Source organism: Ursus maritimus, unplaced genomic scaffold, assembly GCF_017311325.1.
Source record: "Ursus maritimus isolate PB19 unplaced genomic scaffold, ASM1731132v1 scaffold_5, whole genome shotgun sequence".
NCBI classification, from domain to species: domain Eukaryota; kingdom Metazoa; phylum Chordata; class Mammalia; order Carnivora; family Ursidae; genus Ursus; species Ursus maritimus.
Genome location: NW_024426663.1, coordinates 46,090,494 through 46,112,039, shown reverse-complemented (window position 1 = coordinate 46,112,039; position 21,546 = coordinate 46,090,494). Strand labels below are relative to the sequence as shown.

General features: G+C 39.7%; 1 protein-coding gene across 2 annotated transcripts in view; it reads right to left on the bottom strand.

The window, feature by feature from the left end:
- Positions 1-10,570: 10,570 nt before the first annotated feature.
- IL6ST (interleukin 6 cytokine family signal transducer) overlaps positions 10,571-21,546 on the bottom strand; it is a 50,454-nt gene continuing 39,478 nt past the window's right edge. For both annotated transcript variants that reach the window (XM_008691405.2, XM_040622252.1), the window contains 3 exons: positions 19,127-19,223; positions 16,288-16,369; positions 10,571-15,589 (listed from right to left, as the gene is read on the bottom strand). In XM_008691405.2, coding sequence (XP_008689627.1) covers positions 14,852-15,589; positions 16,288-16,369; positions 19,127-19,223 — 917 coding nt within the window. In that variant the 3' untranslated portion in view covers positions 10,571-14,851. The remainder of the gene's footprint in view (positions 15,590-16,287; positions 16,370-19,126; positions 19,224-21,546) is intronic.

The window sequence follows — 21,546 nt, the reverse complement described above, 5'->3', positions numbered from 1 at the left end:
TCATTGCAATTTGAGTAAAATATCTTTTTCCTTTCCTTCCCTCTAGTCTGTATTTGTCTTTAGGTCTAAAGTGAGTTTCTTGTAAGCAGCATATAGCTGGGTCTTGTGTTTTTTTTTTTTTTTTTTTTTTTTTTTTTGATCCATTATATCAACCTGTGTCTTTTGACTGGAGTATTTACACCATTTACATTTAAAGTAATTATTAATTGTTATGCACTTAGTGCCATTTTCTTAATTGTTTTCAGGTTGTTTTTGTAGTTTTTCCCTCTTGCTCTCTTTCTTTGTGATTGATAACTTTCTGTAGTGTTATGCTTGGCTTTCTTTTTATTTTATGTATCTGTAATAGGTTTGTGGTGTGGTTACAATGTTCATGTCATGTCCTAAGTATATAGGTATCTATATTAAGTTGATAGTCACTTAAATTTGAACACATTATAAAAGCAATACATTTTTAATCCTTCCCCTCCACGTAATTCGCATAGTATATAAGGCTTGTTTAGTGGTGATGAACTCCTTTAGCTTTTGTTTGTCTGGGAAACTATCTCTCCTTCATTTTTGAATGACTGTTTTGTCAGTTAGGGTATTTTTGGTTGTTGGTTTTTCCTTTTCACATTTCAGTGTATCCTGCTATTCTCTTCTGGCCTGCAAAATTTCTGGTGAAAAAGCAGCTGATAGCCTTATGAGGTTTCCCTTGTACACAACCAGTTGCTTTTCTCTTGCTGATTTTAAGATTCTCTTTTTTAAAATTTGTGCCGTTTTAATTACTATGTGTCTTGGTGTGGCTCTCCTTGGGTTCATGTTTTTGGGGGCTCTCAGTGCTTCTTGGATCTGGATATCTGTTTGCTTCCCTAGGTTAGGGAAGTTTTCAGCTATTATTTCTCCAAATAAGTTTTTTGCCCCCTAGTTTTTCTCTTCTCCTTCTGGGACCCCTATAATGTGAAGGTTCACACGCTTGATATTGTCCCAGAGTTCCCTTACCTTATCATTTTTTAAAATTCTTTTTACCATTCAGCTTGGATGCTTTCTACTACTCCTTATTACATAGCTGATCAGTCCTGCATCCTCTAATCTGTTGATTCCCTTTGGTATATTTTTCATTTTAGTTATTGTGTTCCGTAACACTGACTGGTTGCTTTTTATATTTTCTGCTTCTTTTTGGAAGTTCTCACTGAGTTCATCTACTCCTCTCTCACGTCGAGTGAGCATCATTATGACCATACTTGGAACTCTATCAGGTAGATTATTTATCTCCATTTTGTTTAGCTCTTTTTCTAAAGTTTTGTGTTGTTCTTTTGTGACCTATTCCTCTGCCTTTTCATTTAATTTGACTTTTTTGTTCCTATGAAATAGATGAAACCCCTACCCCTCCTGTCTTGAAGGAGTGGGCTTGTGTTGGAATTCCCTTGTGTAGACTGCATGTGCCTGGCAGCTTTGGCTGATTGGTTGGATCTGGGCAGGGGTAGGCCAGGGTTCTGGGCCTTTCCATGCTGGGGCCATCCTGCTGGGATGACTATAGCTTCAGCAAGCATGGGCTGGGGCATTCCTCACAGGGGATGTCATGTTGGGATGGCTGCAGCTGAAGTGGGTGTAGCCTGGCAGATTCTAGGGTGCTCCGTGCCAGGACCACTCTGGCAAGATGGCTGAACCCAGGGAGGTCCCCCTTTTTTGCAGGGGACACCTGGCAGGATGGATGGAGTTGTATTGGGCATAGGCTGAAGATTTTCCAGTGTGTGCTGTACCACGGCAGCCTTGGTAGGATGGCTGTAGCTCAGGTGGCATGGGTGGGGCTGATGCTTTGGGGTGATGGCTGGGTCTGGTGTGGGCTATGTGACGGGCTCACTGAGGCAGCAAGCCAGCTAGAGTGCTTGGATCCTGCTTCCATGTGTTCTGTTAAGGTGGAGAGGGAACGCAAACAGTAGCGCTCACCAGCATCTCCACTCCAGCCTGAGTGGAAAGTTGCAGCAGCTCTCCCACCATTTAGGGCATTGTCTAGGGCTGGTAAACAGGTTTCCTTCACTTATAGTCTAGTTGTATTAAGCAGCTGGGTAGGGTGTTTTTGTTTTTGTTTTCCTGTTTTGCTTTTTGTTTTTTCTTTTTGCTGTGCCCCTGGTCAGATGAATCTGTATGCGGGCCCCTCAATGATATCCCTCCCTACTGAAATTTGTAGCACTGGGGCTGGGATTCCTGTCATTATCGTGCCTCCATGTCTCCTGCTGTTCTCTTTGTGGTCCCTCTATCCTTTCAGTCAGCCATGAGGGCCTCAGGAAGAGCTGCTCTACATGTAGGTAGATTTGGTGAGTCCATTGGAGGAGGTCAGGGTCTTGTTACATTGCCATCTTGGACCCCTCTTAGTATGGACTTGTAAGCAATATTCTTCCAATCCATCAGCATGGAATATCTTTCCATTTATTTATGTCTTCATTATCTTTCATCAGTGTCTTACAGTTTTCAGAACACAAGTCTTTCACCTCTTGGGTTAAATTTATTTATGGCACTTGTAAATGGGATTGTTTTCTTAATTTCTAGTTTGTTACTAGTATATAGGAATGCAAGAGATTTTTTATACTGATTTTTGTATCCTTCTGCTTTATTAAATTTGTTCGTTCTAACAGTTTTTTGATAGGCTTTCAGGTTTTCTATATATCTAGAACTCTGTCACCTGCAAACAGTGACTGTTCTTCTTCCTGTCTGACTTAGATGCCTACATTTATTTATTACTTTTTCTTGCCTAATCGCTCTGACTGGGACTGCCAATACTTTGTTGAATAAAAGTGGCAAGAGTAGACATCCTTGTCTTACTCCTGAAGAAAAAAAGAAGCTTTCAGATTTTCATTGTTGAGTATGATATTAGCTGGGGGCTTGTCATATATGGTCTTACTTATATCGAGTTATGTGTTCTCTGTTCCTCCTTGGTTGAGAGTTTCTTATCAGAAGTGGATGTTGACTTTAATCAAAATCCTTTCTGGCATTTCTGTAATAAAGCCCACTCAATCATGATGTATGATTTTTTAAATATATTATTGAATTCAATTTGGTAATAATTTATTGAGAATTTTTAAAAAGTTTTTATTTAAATTCCAGTTACTTAACCTACAGTGTAATGTTAGTTTCAGGTGCACAATATAGTGATTGAACACTTCTCAGATCCAAGTACCACCCAGGCGTGACCCTGCTTGGCTTCCAAGATCAGACAAGATTGGGCGTGTTCAGGGCAGTAGGACTGTAGACTTACTGAGGATTTTTGCATCTATGTTCATCAGGGATACTGACCTGTAATTTTCTTGTAGTGTCATCATCTGGTTTTGGTTTCAGGGTAATACTGGTGTAGTGAAATAAGTTTGGAAGTGCTCTTTCCTCTTCTTTTTTTTTTTTTTTTTTTTGTGGAAGAGTTTGAGAAGGATTGGTGTGATTTCTTCTTTGAATGACTGGTAGAACTAAGAAAGTCATTTGGTTCTGAACTGCTGTATTTAAGAAGTTTTGGATTACTGATTCAATCTTCTAGTAGTAATCAGTCTGTTAAGATTTTCTATGCATGATTCAGTCTTGGTAGTTGTGTGTTTCTAGGAATTAAACATGTCTTGGAGGTTGTCCAGTTGTCTGCTGTATGTTTCTTGTTTTGATTATAGATAAGGTAGATGAGGGTCAGAGAAGTGGTACCAGATTAGTGTGCCTCCAAAGTCCCATGCTGATCCTAATGGGTAATCTTGCACTGTTTGTTCATGTCTGTGTGGGTCTGTGTGTGTAATTGGAGACGGCTAAATTTGGATGGGGAGTGATCTGGCTGTCACTGAAAACCTGGGGAGCAGCTGGGGCAGGAGTCCCACAGTTCCCTATCACCCCCCCCCCCATCACTACCATCTTTCTTGATGCTTTCCACAAACAGAACCTCAGGTGAGGCCTGTCGTGTCAGGGCAGTGTTCTCAAAGGTTAGGCAGTTGATGCTGGAACATCGGAAGGATGGATAAAGACAGATATTGATTGGGCAGGAGTATTAACTACGATGGTGTTACAAAAGGAAATGAGCTTTTTCTCAGCTCTTTGCCATTCGTGGTTGCATGGAGACACCCTTGTGAGATTCCCTATCTAGTCACACCCAGGAAACCACTGCTTCCTGTTGGCTTCACCCTCCGCAACTAGTGGGCACAGCCAGAGATGTGGCATAGACATGACCCCCTGAAATCAATAAAATTGCTTCCCCAAGACAGAAACCTGCTAGTACTGAAGAGGGGAGATGGGGCCTGGTGTCGTAAGCCGGAGTCCTAGATCCTTAGGCTTCCCTCATCATCTGCAGGATGTCTCTCCTTGGACACACTAGCCACAGCATCAAAAAGTATGTAACCTGTCCCTCACCTCATTGGCTCATTTACCCAGATACACTTCCTTTACCTCTTTCCTGTTGGGCAGTGTGGCTTCTGGGATGTCTGGTGACTGTCTTAGCCTGCTTGTGTTCCTCCAGGACTAAGCCCGTGTCAGTCTTCATCAGCATCAATGAAACTTTTTGTAACAGTTTGTCATCCCCTCTGGTTTACCATCTCTTGTCCGTTCCTCAGTCAAGTGCTAGAATAATCTTCTCATGGTTACCCCACTTGCCCAGTTGGAGAACCTGGACTACTCCTTGTCTCATGTGATGACAGAAAGCACAGAGCTCCACCATCTCCAAGCAGGACAGGAACAAGAGAGGCACCTGCTTATCCCCAGTGCCACGCACCTGCACCGAGTGCCTCCCTTACTTACATAACCCGAGTGTCAGGATGGCCTCAGCCCCCTGCCTGTCACCAAGCTCCTTTCTGTCCTGCTTACTTTATTTCTGACTATCCCCTTTGTGCTATGGGAGGCCCTAGGGAGGCTGTCCAACATCCTCAAATCCTGACACTTGGATTATAATGGGATCAGGGGAGATTCTCACCTGCACAATTATTTGCACAGACCCTAGTTGATTGGAAATGGGATTGGTTTGCTTTCCATGATTCTTTAGGAGAAGAGAGAATCCTGTTCAAATGTTGACTCAAATTCAGTAAAAAGGTTGCAATTGGATATTTCTCTTAAGCCTTCCTCAACTGAGGTCAGAGATCTACGATTAGAAGGCCTTCCTATTTCAGTCCTGTGAGTAGATAAAGTGCAGGGTAATCTCCCCCTGGCACGACTGGATTGCAGATCAGACTGGCAGTGGCTGGCCTGAAAGGAATGGTGTTAGGACCTTGAGGGCCCTTGATTGCTTGAGAAAATCACACTTTGGGTTGTGGGCTGGAAGCAGGACAGGTAATATCTGGGTGTTTCTAGAAAGGTCAATAAAATTTCTTTGAAATTTTGATCTCATATTACGGTTTTGAAATTTAAATCTCATACTACAAAAAGAATTATAGTTAACCCAGTTTTAAAATTTAAATCTCGGGGCGCCTGGGTGGCACAGCGGTTAAGCGTCTGCCTTCGGCTCAGGGCGTGATCCTGGCGTTATGGGATCGAGCCCCACATCAGGCTCCTCCTCTATGAGCCTGCTTCTTCCTCTCCCACTCCCCCTGCTTGTGTTCCCTCTCTCGCTGGCTGTCTGTATCTCTGTCAAATAAATAAATAAAATCTTTAAAAAAAATTTAAATCTCATATTACAAAAAAAATTATAGTTGAATCTGACCCAGAGAAGTGAGGCAGCATTACCTTGAAAACTGTGTGCACATAGTGGTCTCTCTCCTCTGAACTGTCCATGTCCATCACTTCAAAGTTTTATAGAAAGTTTTTTTTTTTTTTTTCCAGGAAGGCATTCCTGATGAACAGCTTTTTGCCTGAATATCAAATCAGTATTTTCCCTAAAATCATTTCCCAGAAAAGGAGGAGTCCCTTAATAATAAATTCCTTGCAAAGTTTCTCTTACTACACGCTCTTTCTCAATTACTTTGAAAATGGGAGTGTTTGGGAAAGACCCATTCACGAAAATGACCTCAATTTAGGCTTAGTTTGGGAGTTTTAGTGGAGATCTCCAGAAGAATTACCATAAAAGGAGCCAAAGGCAAAACCCAAAGATTTAGTCATTACTCCCATGGTATGAGCTCACTATGAAATATATATGTTTTCATTTTAAACGAGTTTTTTAAAGACCCTTTTAAAAAGCAAAATGCGTAAGCAGTTACCTTATGGAGATGATACATAGGCCCTTCTGAGGTAGTTGGTGAAACTGTTAATATTACACAAGTGGGTACTCAGGACTTGGGACATTGTTTCCAGCGACAGCTTCCTCATGCTGTGTCTCCAGCAACTACATGGCAGTGACAGGGATGAGCTCTGGAAAACCGTGCTGATTCCAAAAGAGGAACTAGTGATGACAAGGAAAAACCCTGTTGTCCACGAGCACGCAGATTTGGATAGAGTTATTTCATGAGTGAAAAATCAATGTTTTATATTCGTGTATTGGATATTGTCTAATTTAAAATAGCAAGCCATAGGTAGACATGCAGCTGTTTAATCAACATTTATAAAATGTATCCATTCATGTTCAAAAATTTTCTTGAGATCTTCTCGCTGGAAAATTGGGAGCTGACTCTGTATTTGGGGCTGCCTTATATTCAAGCCCCGAGATAACTAGGAACCTGGTTTCCCTAGTCTGCCCTTCACGTGTCTTTTCTGATGTGCTCTTTTTTAAGGCTGAGGCTAATCGTGTTTACTTCATCTTCCTCTCCAGAATAACTTCTGAGGACAGGGCTGTTGTCTTTTCTGCTGTAACCCCTCCCAAATGGAGTTCTCCCCTCCTGTGGTGTGGGAATGTTTGCTGGTCTGTCTTCTCATGGTCCTTGTCTGGGATGAGGTGATGGAATAAGACGATCCTGGCTTTAATTTTTGTTTTAAGTTTTTGTTTTTTGACTTACCGAGGATCTATGTTGCTTAAAAAAAAAGTTTTTAAGCCATTGGTATGTAGGGCTGGGAATCAGGAGATGGTTTCATGTTGGAGGCGGAGAAGAGGCCGAATCCCTGACTGCCCATGGTACTGTGCACCCTTGGGTAAAATGAAACCTGAAACCAGTGCTAAAAAAAATTTCATTAACAAATTTGGAAACCTGTTCTGTCTACTCATGCTTTCATGTCTTCCTCTAAATAAGATCTACCAAGCACTTCTATCTACCTGGTGTCCTAGGTGCCAGGGACTCAGAGATGAAAAAAACTCGGGAACCTTCCTCCAGGGGGTGTGGCTCCCAGGTCAGAGGGAGTCAAACCCTGGCCGGCAGTGTTGTCTCCAGACACAGAAGACTGTTAAGTCTGGGGAGAAAGAGGAGAAGAATGAACGGTCTCACCCAGAGGATCTTTTGAGTTTCTCCTTCATTAATAAGAATTTTCTAGCTAAACATGGGATTAGGACTAGGAGAACATAGTAGAAGAACAAATCAGTGCATAGGCTGGGAGGTAAAACAGTATGTTCCAGCAACTAGAGAGAGTATCTCTGGAAAGAGAGGTGCAGTAGGACCAGGAAAGATGATGCAGCCGGAAACGCAAATGTTGGTTATAGGGTCAGAGCGGGGTTGGGGGGGCGTGGCGGGGAGACAACATGCGGGCCTTTCATGCTGCCAGTGCTGCCCCCTAGTGGATCGGCAGGAGATGGGCTGGAGCCAAGGGAAGCCACCCTAGAGGAGAGGCCCCAGAGGTGGACGAAGGGCGATGGATCTGGGCACCGGGCAGCAGACGTGGGCAGTCTGTGGCAGAACAGCCCGGGACAGGATGTGTGTGACCTGAGCACTCAGGAAAGGTGTCCTGCACCAGACCCTTTGGTCACGAGCTGCAGTGGGCCCGATTCCACCATTAGAGGATCTTTTCTTGGGCCAAATGGGACAGCAGGAGTTGTGTTAAAATGCATTCTGCTGAGGAAAGAGGGACACGTTTACCTCCCTTTCCTCCCTCCCTTCCTTCCTGTTTCCTTTTCTTTCTTTTCTTGTTTTTGTTTAAATTCCGGTACATTTACCTCTCTTTTGGGTGTTGCTATATGTGCTTAGAGCGAATGCCTGAGCTGAGGGGGAAGGCAGTCTTCTGAGATAACTCCGATGAGGGCCTAAGGGGATCCTGATGAGGAAGACTGCTCTGGGCTCAGTGCTGCCGACGGGAAGCTTGGGGAAAGTAGCTGGTGACGGGCGGCAGCGGTGAGGACGGGGAGACTCCGAAGAGTTAGCAGGCTCTAGGAAGCAGAAGCGAGTCACTGTGCGAGCCGGTGAGCAGCAAGGTGTTCCCTAAAAGCAGCTGGCGACAGACGGTGTGCACAGCAAAGGATACAGGCTTTGGGGTCAGGTTAGAGTTGGAACCCCATTGCGTTGTCTACCATATGGCCCCGAGCAAGTGGTTAAACCTGAGTCTGTCGGTATTCTGACGCTTACCTCGTAAGAGTTTTTAAGGATTTACTGACCCAAAATGAGTGTTTCGTAGGTGGTACATATTCGTTCACCTTTATGCACCCACACCGGCCTGTGGCCCCCGGAAGCTAATGAGAACTGGCTTGGGCGTGCAGCGAGCGTGCAGCCCAGCGACATCAACAGCCAACACTTCCAGTCGAAATTCTCAACGTGGAGCTTTTACTTTCTCAGGAGTCCTTAGCTGAGCTCTGATGGCAGCTGGGAGTGCAGGTGTTCGAAGTCTCGACTGAACAAGGTGCCGAAGCCACGCTGACTTTGAGCGTGAAGGTGGCTGCCTTTCCCTTCTTTGCGTGCTCATGCACAGTTAGGTTTTCTGTTGTCAGAATCCGAGTCCCTTTAAGTACCTTTTTACTTAAATATTCTTTTAGGCCATTCATTTAAAGGCACGATCCCCTTCTTGGAAGCTTATAGATCCAACTCCAGAGAAATTTATAGTAATTTATTTGAAAGCTGTCCCTAGACCACAGGCTTCTCACGGATGTAGCCAAAAGTGCATGGAAAAGTTTCCTCCAGGGATGGGACGGAGATGCGGACGTACTGGTTGTAGCATGGACCCGTTCATTAAGACGGTTTTATCAAAGCGGTCTGGACTGAGTCCAAAGGTGGCTCTCACTCAGTGTCTGAACGAGTGCTGTGGGGGATGAACTGGTGACTGCTGGGATACTCCGGATACTCTGTCTCTAAAGGATTGTACATAGCCCTGGATGAGGAGGCCCCTGGAACGAGATACACTTCATCTGAGGTGGGGTTGTTTTCACCCCACTCTTACACTTTTGTGTGTGAGGATTCCCCTAAATATCTCACCATGTTATCCTACTAAGATTGCAGTTTCATACAAATGGATAAAGGAATCAATAAATACCATTTAAGTGGGAGATAATTCTAAGAAAAGTTCCAGATCGACACAGGTCTAGTTACACTTTTCCGCTATGTTAAGGGACATAACCATAGTGACAAAGAATGAAAGTAAAAGACTGAGGTTTTGGATGACCAAAGATTTCTAAAACTAAGCTATGCTGTCCCATCTATTTTAAATCTGTAGCCATTGGGAGAAAATAACTACAAAAATAAACGAACTTTGCATTTAAAGGCAGATTTTCTCCCTCAGTGGGGATAGAACTATTTTAAGCTATTGAGAAACCAAGCATCAACAGGGCCATGAACTGTTGACCTGGATTTAGTGGCCCACACCTCCCTCTGCTTCCCTGCACTGTCCTCTTCTCTACCTCCGTTCTGCTTTCCTCCTCCTCTTCTGCTTGCTCGAGGGAACTTGCCGAAGCATAGGACTTAAATGCGTACGTAAATAAGCGAGCACAGATGCACACACAGACACACACGCACACAGCTGTACTGTTTGCATAATGAAACTGGAATGTTTTATATAACTTTAAAGAGAAAAAAGCTTAATGCGAAAGTTAAAATTGTTTCTCTGCCCCTGAGTTAGGGAAACAAAACTCTGTAATCTTTCTGGAAGCAGGCTGTATTGCTTAATATAAATTAGGATGACACAAGAGGTACCACAATGAAGTCTGGCTGAATCTGTTAGAGCCAAATGAAGGATTTTAAACAAAGGAACACTTAGCCCAAAGCCCGGAGATTATTTTTGTAACCTGTAGTACATACATGCAGGGATGAAGTTAACTTGGTTTATGGATTTGATTCACTGCATATTTTAGATAAAATAAAAATGTGAAGACATGAAAATCTAATAGTTCAGCATTTTCTTCCAAGTGGAATTGGTGACTTCGTTTCACAGACTACTAAGTAATCTTAGGGGAGCAGTGGGATGCTTTTTATCAGTTGGCTTCATGCCTCTGTTCGTAAGACTTGAGCATTGTGGCTACAGACCAGCCACTAGATGGCGCAGTACCTCTGTACTTGGCTGGTCTCTTGGCGCCTCAAAAGAAAAAAAAATCCACTGGGAGGTGGTGTGGTGCTGGGATTCCAGAACTCATCTTGTAAATTAATTTACCGGTTTTCCAGATTTACAATCTCTCAGTCCATTCTGTTATTAAGACCAAGATAATATATCGATTTTCTTCTAAAACCTATTCCGTTATGCTAAATGGACATTTTAAAAGCCACAGAACCCTCTAAAAGCATCTAGTAGTGACTCAACAGCCGTATGACAAATACTGTTACCTCAAACATTAAATGTAGTGACGTCACACTAGTGATCACACACGGAAAAAATTTAACCAAGAATTTATTTCTTAAATTTACTTGAAATATTAGAGCTGATACATAAGAACGTTTACAGTAACGTTTAGAGTTATGTTAACATAAGACCGATAGCTATGGTAACAATTAGCACATGCAGTTCACTACAGAGGTAAAAATACAATACTCTCTAGACAAGCCTTCTACATGAAGTAGACTAGGTGGGGGTAAATTAGCAAGTGAACTTCAAAGGATTGCACTTACAAGTAAAAGGTACATAGCGAGGATATAAAGAGGATACACGCCTAATGCTAATCACTGTATTGTAGTACTAGCGAATTGCACACTTGTTTAGAGTATACTCAATAAACATTAAGACTAAAGAGTTTTCAAATATCTGCCTTTAAAATATCCCTTTGACATCACATTTTGGTATTCATGTTACAGCATTTGAAAACATGTAGTTACCATTCAGACAAAGGTTGTCTTTAAGGGATAAAAGATCTAGACGAGCTATCTCCATTGGTTTTCAATGCATTTTCATCATAATCAATGGTAAAGCACTGGGTAATGAAGTTAAACTAATCCACTTGAAGGAGCTGCTGACTGCAAAAAGCTCTTAAAAATTAGGAAAAAACAGACAACAGTAGAGGTCACACCAAGTTGCCTGCCTTCTCTCTTTAATGCAATGTATACTAGAATAGCACGCTAATTAGTGCATACTAGTAGCACGTGACAAAGGTTAACTGAAAAGATAGTACATTTGGCTCTGGAAAGTTTGTTTTGACTTCTATCTGAATTCCGTTTTTAAGTATTCTGAAAAGGAACTGCGTCAAAAGACCATTTGAAAGAATTAGGCTGTAAGTTGCTAGTTTATACCATCTTTGAAATCCATAAGAATGACCAAATTTATTTTTATTTTTTAAAATTTATTTTTAGTAATATCTACACCCAATGTGGGGCTTGAGCCCATGACCCTGAGATCGAGAGTCGCATGCTCTTCCACCTGCGCCGGCCAGGCGCCCCGACAATGACCAATTTTACGTTAAATATAAACAGCTTGCCATTTGATGGCTTCATATTCTCAATATATAGAAAAGTGCAATGAATTTTTAAAAGCAATCTTACTTAGGCAATAGAACTGAACACGACCTGCAACAGAAAGCTATCCCAGTAACTTTTAACAATTAAAAAAAATTTATATAGCTTATTACACATTGACATCCATTTCAACAAAATAACAGAAGTATATGGTTTAAAAATTTCTTCTTAAAACCAGACATAGGACAAAGATGTAGAATATAACAGAACAGAGGAAGAGCTCTCCTCCTTGATTTATACTTGGTCAATGAACATGCTAGTTAACAAATTTCAGAGAATTATATATGATTATCTTCTACATTATTTGTCATGTTTTTAACCAGTTAACCCTGTGGACAGAAAAGACATTTTAAAAACTCATTTCTCTTATGAAACTATTTAAGATGTTCTAAAGGATGAGCTTTTATAAATAAATGTTTTACAAATACACTTCTTCATGAAACTTGAATTTCACAGTAGGCTAGGAAGATTAGTTAACTTCACGTGTAAGGATGAAATTAAATGAACAGCTAGGTAGAGATCTGATGTGAACGCAGAATGTGTGAATGGTTTTGCTTTTTCCCCTGCTTCTACTTACATGTTGGGTATGCTCCTGAGTGCTGACTGATCCGGGTTTAAAAAAAAATTTTTTTTTTTTTTTTTTTTTTTTAGATTTTAATGGGTTTTAAGTCTGGGAGTTTTCCCATAGTCGCTTGGTATCATGCCTTTGTAAGGGATGCGGGTAGGGTACCCGGCACACCAGTAACAAACTGCAACGGCAACACCTGTGGCACACATGCCTGCTTTTTACTCCTGTATGAGGCCCAGTGCATCAGAAGCAGTGCATTAGTTTTGTCCATAGAGAGGCTTTGCCAGCATTAAAGGAAATTTCTGGATACTCAAGATTTAGTGAGGACCACATCCACTAACTTATAGACTAATTTTCATATAAACCGGATTTGTTTCTCTGCCTACGTAAAATACAGCTTACATGCCTCAAAACAAATTATCTTAAAAACCTGAAGGAGAAAACCCCACAAATTATCCTACGACATGCCTTGGGAAAGTAATTTTGTACTTTAAGCAAGTTTCAAGAATGCTTTTTCTCTTGCTGGGCAAAGATGTGCATCACTTTTTAGTAATCCAATCTAAGGCTGTTTCCTGAGTGGATTATTGGTTCAGGACTAGCCGTTTAGTATGTCTCAAGTGCTCTTGCACCCGGCATGGGTGGGGGGCACTCAGGGCACCATGTTCTATACCTGTTTCAACAGATTTGCTTATACGGTGTTTTTTCTTCAATGACTTCATTCTCATTCCCTTAGATTATGAGTGTACATTTTATAACTGCCCCCTTGCCCTCAAGGACAAATTCACACTAGAATTCTTCCTACCACTGCTGTTTATCTTGAGGAAGGGTAGAGCTGACCATTTTTACAAATAACGTGACTACTTACTTGAAGGAAATGAAAAAGTAAACCGATAGAAATTTCTTGACAGATTCTTAGCAAGATAAATGTAATCCTACTTTGAATCAGGCTTAAGTGGCGGTGGTGCCTTTATCCTGTAGTGTGACTTTGGGGTCCCTCCCTCCCTATTTGGCTTCTCTGTGCCCAGTCTTCCTCATGTACTTCTCATCCTGTCATTCGCCAATCTCATGGTGCTTCTACCCTGCCTCTCAAAGACCGGGCGTGAGAGGGCTCTAAACGCAGTAGGCAAGAATACAAAGGGTAACGTCTAATGAACAGGTCTAACATGAACAATATTCTGAGAGAGTAAGGAGTAGAATTAGATTTCAACTGTCAATGGGTAGCAACTTTTCTTAGCCTTTTATTCTTGAATAACCTCTACAAAGTTTTTGAAATTGGCCTGGTTTTGGTGACTTAAATATGACAGAAAACCAAAACATACTTTCTGCAAATGTACCTTATAGCACTAGTCAATCACTAATGATTTATGAAAATTTATTCTGTCTTTAGCCCTGCCTCCTTGTCAGATGTGATGGACAGGGTATGACAAAAATGTGAAAGTGGGGTTAAGTGAACATTGGAGCCCTAGCTTGCTTCTCTCTGGGAAGAACAAAACTTGCAAGGAGAAGTTTAAAATCTCTCTAAATCACAATGTAGAACTAAGTCAGTCCCATCTGCCTCGGGACTGGCAGATATTAAAATAATATCCCTTCATTAGGTGCCTTTACAACAGGGGATGTGCTGTGACATTTACTAACATCGACACGTATGCTTCTGGATGGTGGTGTATTTTGCTAAGCAGTGCCCATGTCCTCTTAGTTTGCTTCAAACACTTACTAGCAATAAAAACCTTTGAATCTTGGCCTACTTAAAAATAAAAACAAAACATGTATCTTCACCTTAAAATGTGTTTTAATTTAACATTGTATAAAGTGCTTCATCAACCAAATTCTCTAGTATTTTAACAAAAAGGGTCAATAATGTTTATATAGAAAGATGTTAATAATTTAAGTCTTTATAAATGGCGAAGAATTTTTAAAATGGAATGAATGCCAAACTATGTTAACCTAGCTCTTAACTTCTTAACTGGGCACTCTGCTGAATTTGTGAATAACAAGAAAGCAAATTTTGAAAATCTTAGATTACTTATGATTCAAAAATTTTTTAATTTGCAAAATTCAGACTGGAATTGGCAGCATCATTACCAATGGAAGAGAATGTCTACTACTTCCTGTTGGCAATATTAAGCCCAGTATTTTTTTGGTTGGTTTTGGTCAGACAACAAAAACTGGGTTTATGTAATTAGGCCACCTGCAGCTCTCTCAACGCTGTCAGCTGAAGCAGAGCCTAGATCTCACTCGTCCAATTTTTTTATCTTAACTCTATCTCGGCCACTTTATTTGGTGACAGCAGTATAGCTGTACTAAGTATATCACTGCTTATTATTTAAATACCCTGTTTTCTAGCTACCAAAGTTAAGTTTTACTTTATAAATTTCAGACAAGCTTTCTGTTTTTCTTCAGTGCAAACATCCTGAAACAGCACAAAATCATTCAGCCATTCAGAGGATGAAGTCAGTTTATGTAGTGCTTCAAAGTAGAATCCCAGATACTCTGGAAGGGAAATAGCCCATGGGGGAGGACAGTTTCTTGTCCTGAAGGGCAAATGCTTATCTTCAGTGAGTGAAGATTATTTTTATCTGAAATAACAGATAAAATTAGCTTTAGTTTACAGGCGCTGCTGAAATCGTACAGGAACCAGTCTTCACTGAGGCATGTAGCCACCGCGTCGGACAGTCTGCGGGAGGTAACTCTTGGGCATTCCTTCATCAACTGCAGCCTCCATCCCCACTGTTTCAAGTCTCTCTACCTGTCCCTCAGTACGTGGGCCAAAAGCATCTGCTACAGAAATTTCCTGAAACATTTTCATTTGCCCGGATCCATAGGGCTGTGAGATACCTGAAATCTGCTGTTTGAGTCTCACAAACTCTTCTTCATTGACTGATGAAACTTGCTTTGACCTTTCAAAATGTGAACTATCTGGGCTGGTTTCACGCTGACTGCAGTTTTGTTTGAAATACTGTTGCCTGGGGAAATTGCCGACACTGCTCTCTGTGTTATCTAACAGCTGTAGATCTTCCGGCCGCTCCTCAGAATCTAACAAAGGCTGGGTGGACTCGGATCTTGAGAAGACTTGGACTGCCGGGACCTGGTGTCTGTAGCCACTGTGCACCACCGTGGAGTACTGGACGGCGCCCGAAGTGTTCTGTGCACACTCATTTTCATCGCTGCTCGAAATGCTGGGCCTGGAGGAGGACATGCAGGAAGACCCTCCAATACCACTGCTGTGTCCTTCAGTGCTAACCTTCTCCTTCTTGAACAGGTCCAGTGATTTCAGATCTTCTGGAAAAGGCTTTTTGTCATTTGCTGCTTCTATTTCCACAACACTTACATCAGTGAAATTGCCATCTGAATACATTTGATCTTTTGAATTAAAATTATGCTAAGAAAGAAAGAAAAAATGTATTACCTACAGCATTATGTTCATTCAGAAACTCTGAAACACAGATGGCAAATTCTAGTTAAAACCACAGAGAAATGCATGTCTGAAACTTCTCAGTAATTCCCAGGGTGCAGAGATAATCTGTATCACTAAGCCCTGTCAACTAGCTGAACTGCAGATATTGTGGAAATGGTTCTGAAAAGCATGAATCAGACTGTATTTTGCCAGAAGTCCAAATCAATACTGTCATTCAATTTTGATAAGCTACTGGTATATAAAGAGTATTTCATTACTAGACTATGGAGCCTAGGATTACCAGGATAGAAAAACTCAAGAAGGTAAGATTAAAATATGTCCTGTATTTTAACATAAAATCAAAGATTATTAGAGGGTAATATAAAGTTTAGTCATTTCACCTTTAAGGAGGTTCAAAGAATTTTGGTCTAGGTTTCTAGAAATCATTTCAACAGTATTAAACTGGTATACTGTTGAATTTTAATATCCTATATAAAATGCTTGCCTTACAACAGTTACCACAGAGCAGTATTTATGTGTACTGAATAGAATAAGGAATATCAGAATATGTTGTGATAATACTTTATTATCATTTACTTTTCAATTTGGGCTCATTTGGTTCAACTCTATAAATGTACCCTAACATGTCTGTGTATAAACAAGTAGGAAACACTGTATCTTACCCTAGGGGGTGTATGAGGTGACCACTGGGCAATAAGACTCTTTGAAGGATCTGGAACATTAGGCCAGATATGTTTTTTAATTCTGGAGAGGAAAGAAATATAATGTCTGTAAAACCACATGTAATAAACAACAAATAGTCCTTAATTCTAAACATGAGCTTAATCTAGTCATAATGAAAAGCTGTTTAAAAAATAAAATTCTGCAATAAAAACCAATTAAAAAGTTGAGCCAAGTCACTAAACCTTATAGTACACACTTCCCAACAAAAAAACAAAAATGTTCAATTTCCAACTAAAACTACATAATAAGTTCTCACATAGCTACCAGAAAAAACATGATAAATTTGATTTTTCACAAGAGTATTTACCTTAATATAGTTCCTAGCCCAAAGTCAGAGATCCCTAAGTGTGCATAGTATACAGGAAGTGAAGTGAGATATCTTGAGAATAAGTTCAAATAAAAATGAGTAATAAGATCCTGACAGACAGACTCTCCTGTGGAAACAACTATAAAATCTGGGTGTAATATAAAAAGCAATAAAGTTAACAACCTAAACAAAAAGAGCAACCAATGGATGAATTCCTCGAAATCGACTGAAAAGAAAATCTGTAAATTAACATTCTTCCCACAAGAAAATCTCAAATGGTAAATTCTAGCAAACACTTAAAGAGAAATAATATGAATCCTATGTAAACTCTCCCAGAAAACAGAGAAGGTAACGTGTCCCCGTTCATTTGATGAGGTAATCACTATTACCCTAATTTCAAAAGTAGTGAAGACACTACCAAAAAAAAAAAAAAAAAACAAAAAACAGTGCCACTCATGAAACAAACATAAATGCAAAAATAAACACACTGAATCCAGAAAAGTCTGAGAAATGCAAGGATGGTTTAATGTGTGAAAGAAAAACGATGAATAAAATTCACCATGTATGAAGGAAAGAGAAAAATTGTATGATCATCCACAGATGCCAAAAAAGCATTTGACAAAATTCAACACCCAGTCATGACTAAAACTCTCAGCAAAACAGAAATATATGAGAACTTCAACTTAAAACGAACATCACATGTAATGATAAAAGACTGAATGCTTTCTCCCTTAAAACTGGTGATAATGCAAAGTTTCACTTAAGCAGTGTAAGAAAAATAACTCATCCTTACTGGTGAGCAGCGAAAATGCTAAGAAATCCAAAAAGGTATTAGAGTAGATGAATCTATCCAGGTCTTAGTATACAAGGACAGTGTATTTTTTTAATAAAAAATTAATTGCATTTCTATTTCTAGCAATGAACAATTAGAAAAGAAAAATTTCTGAAAATGCCATTTACATTGTATAAAAAATATTTAGGAATAAATTTAACGTAAGATGTGTAAGGCCTATCCACTGGAAACAACACACTGCAAAAGGAAATTAAAACCTGTAAGAGATATTAACATATCCCTGAACTGAAAGACATGTAGCTTATGAAAATGTGAACTCATGTTTAGATTGCAATTTTTCCCTAAACTGACCTACAGATCCAATAAAATCTCAATCAACAATGTACCAGATTTTTTAAAAGGAAATTTCCTTTTCATATAAATATTAGTATCAGTTTATCAAAGATTCTAACCAAAATTTTGAAAAATAAGATATTAGAAGAATTCTAACTGCTCTCAAAACAGTAAAAATTAAGACAGTATGGTATTAGGATGAACAGACATATAGATCAATGGAACAGAATTCAGAGTCTGTAAATAAATCCAGACTTAATGGATAACTGATTTTGGCAAAGATATGGGGGAAAAGTATTTTCATTAAATAACGCTGAAACAACTAACTAGGTATCTATGGAAAAAAAAAAACCTTGACCCTAACCTCATACCATGCACAGAAATTCTGAATAGATCACAGACCTATGGCTACAATGATTAAAGTTCTAGAGGAAAACAAAGGAGAACATATTTGTGACACTGACAGGCAAACATTTCCTACATAAAACACAAGAATCACAAAAAAACTGAAAAAATGGACTTCATCAAAATTAAAAACTTTGTTTTTCTAAAGTTACAGTGAAGAAAATGAGAAGGCAAAGCCGCAAGACCAGACTTTCCAAAACACATTTGAGAATAATTTTGTAATCAGAATATATAAAGAAATCTTACAGTTCAATATTAAGGCAAACAACCCAATGTAAAAATGGGCAAAAGATTTCAGAAAATGTATCACAAAAGAATATATAGAAATGGCACATGAAAAGATCATTACTACTTACTAGGGAAATGGAAATAAAACTACAATGAAATAGCATTACACGCTGATAAGGAAGTGGCTAAAATTAAAAACTGTTGCTAATATGGAACTGGAAGGCTCACAGAGCTGGGGAGAATACAAGATGGTATAACCATTTTGAAAAAGTCGTCTGATGGTTTCTCATAAACTTAAATATGCATTTACTATCTGACCCAGCAATCCCACTACCAGGTATTTACACGAGATAAATGATAACATGCCCACGCAAAGATCTGTAGGTGAATGGTCACGGCCATATTATTCACAACAGCTCCAATTCAAAGAAACAACCTGAATTTCCCTAACAGATGTATGAACAAATTTTGATAAATCTATACTGTAGAATACTTTTCAATAAATAGGAGAAAAATAGGAGTATATGCACCAGTAAGTCTCAAAAACATGTGAAATGAAAGACCTAATATAAAAAGACTTACAAAATCCTAGGAAAGAAAAAACTACAGTCACAGAAAGCAAATCAGTAATTACTTGGGGCCAGAGGTTGAGGGAGAGAATAGGGCATAAATCCAGGGGAAAAACTGCAGAAATAAAAATAGGGGTACTTACAGGTCTCGCTTATTAAAGCAGAACAATACTCCCAAAAGGGTTGTCAATAGGAACGCTAAGCAAACAGGCACAACTATGGCTTCAATTTCTCCTTGAGCTAAAAACAGAAGAGGTAAAAAGGAAAATAATGGTCAATGCATATGTTGACACAAATAATAAAACTTCCCAGCCAGAGGATTGTTGAAAAGATGAAATACCATCCTGTTTTCATCACCTTTTCAAACTTAAAGGCTGTTTTCTCTCCCCTCCCTTTTCTTGGTAAATGATATCCTAGCCCTTTATACCTTACACAGTAACCTGGCCACAGGGTAAGCGTAAACTATATGTTGGTTAAGGGAATAAAATGACTAAGTTCATTTTATTGGACAGATAATCTACCCAGTAAGCTGGAGCTCCCAAACCCAACCATTTATTACATTTATCATCTACCCTCAGCAGAAGCCTAACAAAAGCTTATCTTTGGGATCTGTGAGTATTGGGGAGAAGTGGAAAAGTTGTAGAACAATCCTAATAATTGAACTACAAATGTGATCCTCTATAAGGATTTAAAAATAAAAGGTTCAGGAAAAATTTTTAGTAGCTATTTATTTTCAAGAAGATGGCGTCGGGGCACCTGGGTGGCTCAGTTGGTTAAGTGTTCAACTCTTGATTTTGGCTCAGGTCATGATCTCAGGGCGGTGGGATTGAGCCCTAAGTCAGGCTCTGCACTCAGCAAGGAGTCTGCTGGAGATTCCCTCTCCCTCTCTCTGCATCCCTCCCCCGAACCCCCGGTTGTGTGCTCTCTCAAATAAATCTTAAAAAAAAAAAAAAAAAAAAAAAAAGATGGCATATCTGATAAATGGCTAAGGATTTATAAGAATTTTTTTTTAAATCTTATTTAATTAGTTGAGAGAGAGAGAGGTGAGAGCATGAGCTGTGGGGAGAAGCAGAGGGAGAGAGAGAAACAGATTTCCCGCTGAGCAGGGAGCAGGCAGGGCTCGAACCCAGACCTGAGTGGAAGGCAGACACTTAACCGACTGAGCCAGGCAGTAGTAGGAATAGTATCACCTAAAAATCAGTTAAGCGTAAGATTTCTAAATAGCAGACGATCCCTAAGCAGCATTTAAAAGAGGGCTTACTTAATCAAATGAATCACTAATTGGATAGTTATTACTTTTTTTAAAAGATTTTATTTATTTATTTGACACAGAGACAGCCAGTGAGAGAGACAGCCAGTGAGAGACAGACAAGCAGGGGGAGAGGGAGAGGAAGAAGCAGGCTCCCAGCAGAGGAGCCTGATGTAGGGCTCGAGCCCAGAACGCCGGGATCACGCCCTGAGCCGAAGGCAGACGCTTAACGACTGAGCCACCCAGGTGCCCCTGGATAGTTATTTCTTAATGATTAACCTTATGGTTGTTTCTGCTTAACTCCTCCAGTCGCCTTCTAATTAGTCTTTTATGGGAAAACTTTACAAAAGTAGTAGTGCAATCATATACTATTCACTTAGACTGATCTCAGCACCACACATAGACCTTTGTAAGTAACTTTATTTTCTATGAAGCCTAACACAAATCAATAAGTCAGATCAGTGCTCAGAATAAACTGTACATTGGCAAATACTAACTCTTGTATGCTCAGGCTTCATGTATATATCAAATCAGATTCAGGCAGAACCTTTACTGCAGCTAAACTATGTTTTTATGTCTTGGGCCTTCACTCATTCTGTCCTAAGATGCCCTCTTCTTTCTCCTTATTCACATCCTAACCTTGACGCTTAAGTACTACCTCCTTTATAAAATCTTCTTTGAAGGTGAAACTCCCCCCTACTAATTATCTTTAAATTCCTACTCTATTTACTGCCTTCATGGCCCAAAGGCCTTTCCATTCAATTACTTTACTTATGCTGTCTTTCTTCAAATACACTGTAAGGTCCTTTGGGAGCAAGGCCCATGCTATATTAAGAAGCCACAATGGTTCGACAAAACAATACATTGATCAGTGAAAAAAGCAGATGATGAAGTAAATCCTAACAAGTATGCTCTAATTTTTGGGAAAAAATGTATGCATAGATAACATATTTGTATATCCTTCTAGTATTAAGAGATTATTCTAGATGAGGGATTAGGAGTGATTTTTCTTCTCTACAGAACGTTACTTTCGTAATCAGGATAATATTTTAAAAGGCTATTTTTTAAAGATCAATTTCAATTACTACTTGCTACATATTTGATTAACATGTCACCACAAATCTTATTCCAGAAACTATGCTCATTACTGGCTATCACAACAAAGCTCAGGATCTTTTTTTTTTTTATCTATTTTATGTAGTTATTCATTCGTTTTCCTCCATCATTGTGTTGGTACTTGGGATAATAAAATAAGGTAATTTCTATACTGCTTCAAAATGTAGTAGGAACAAGAAAGAATGCAGCAGCTTCAGT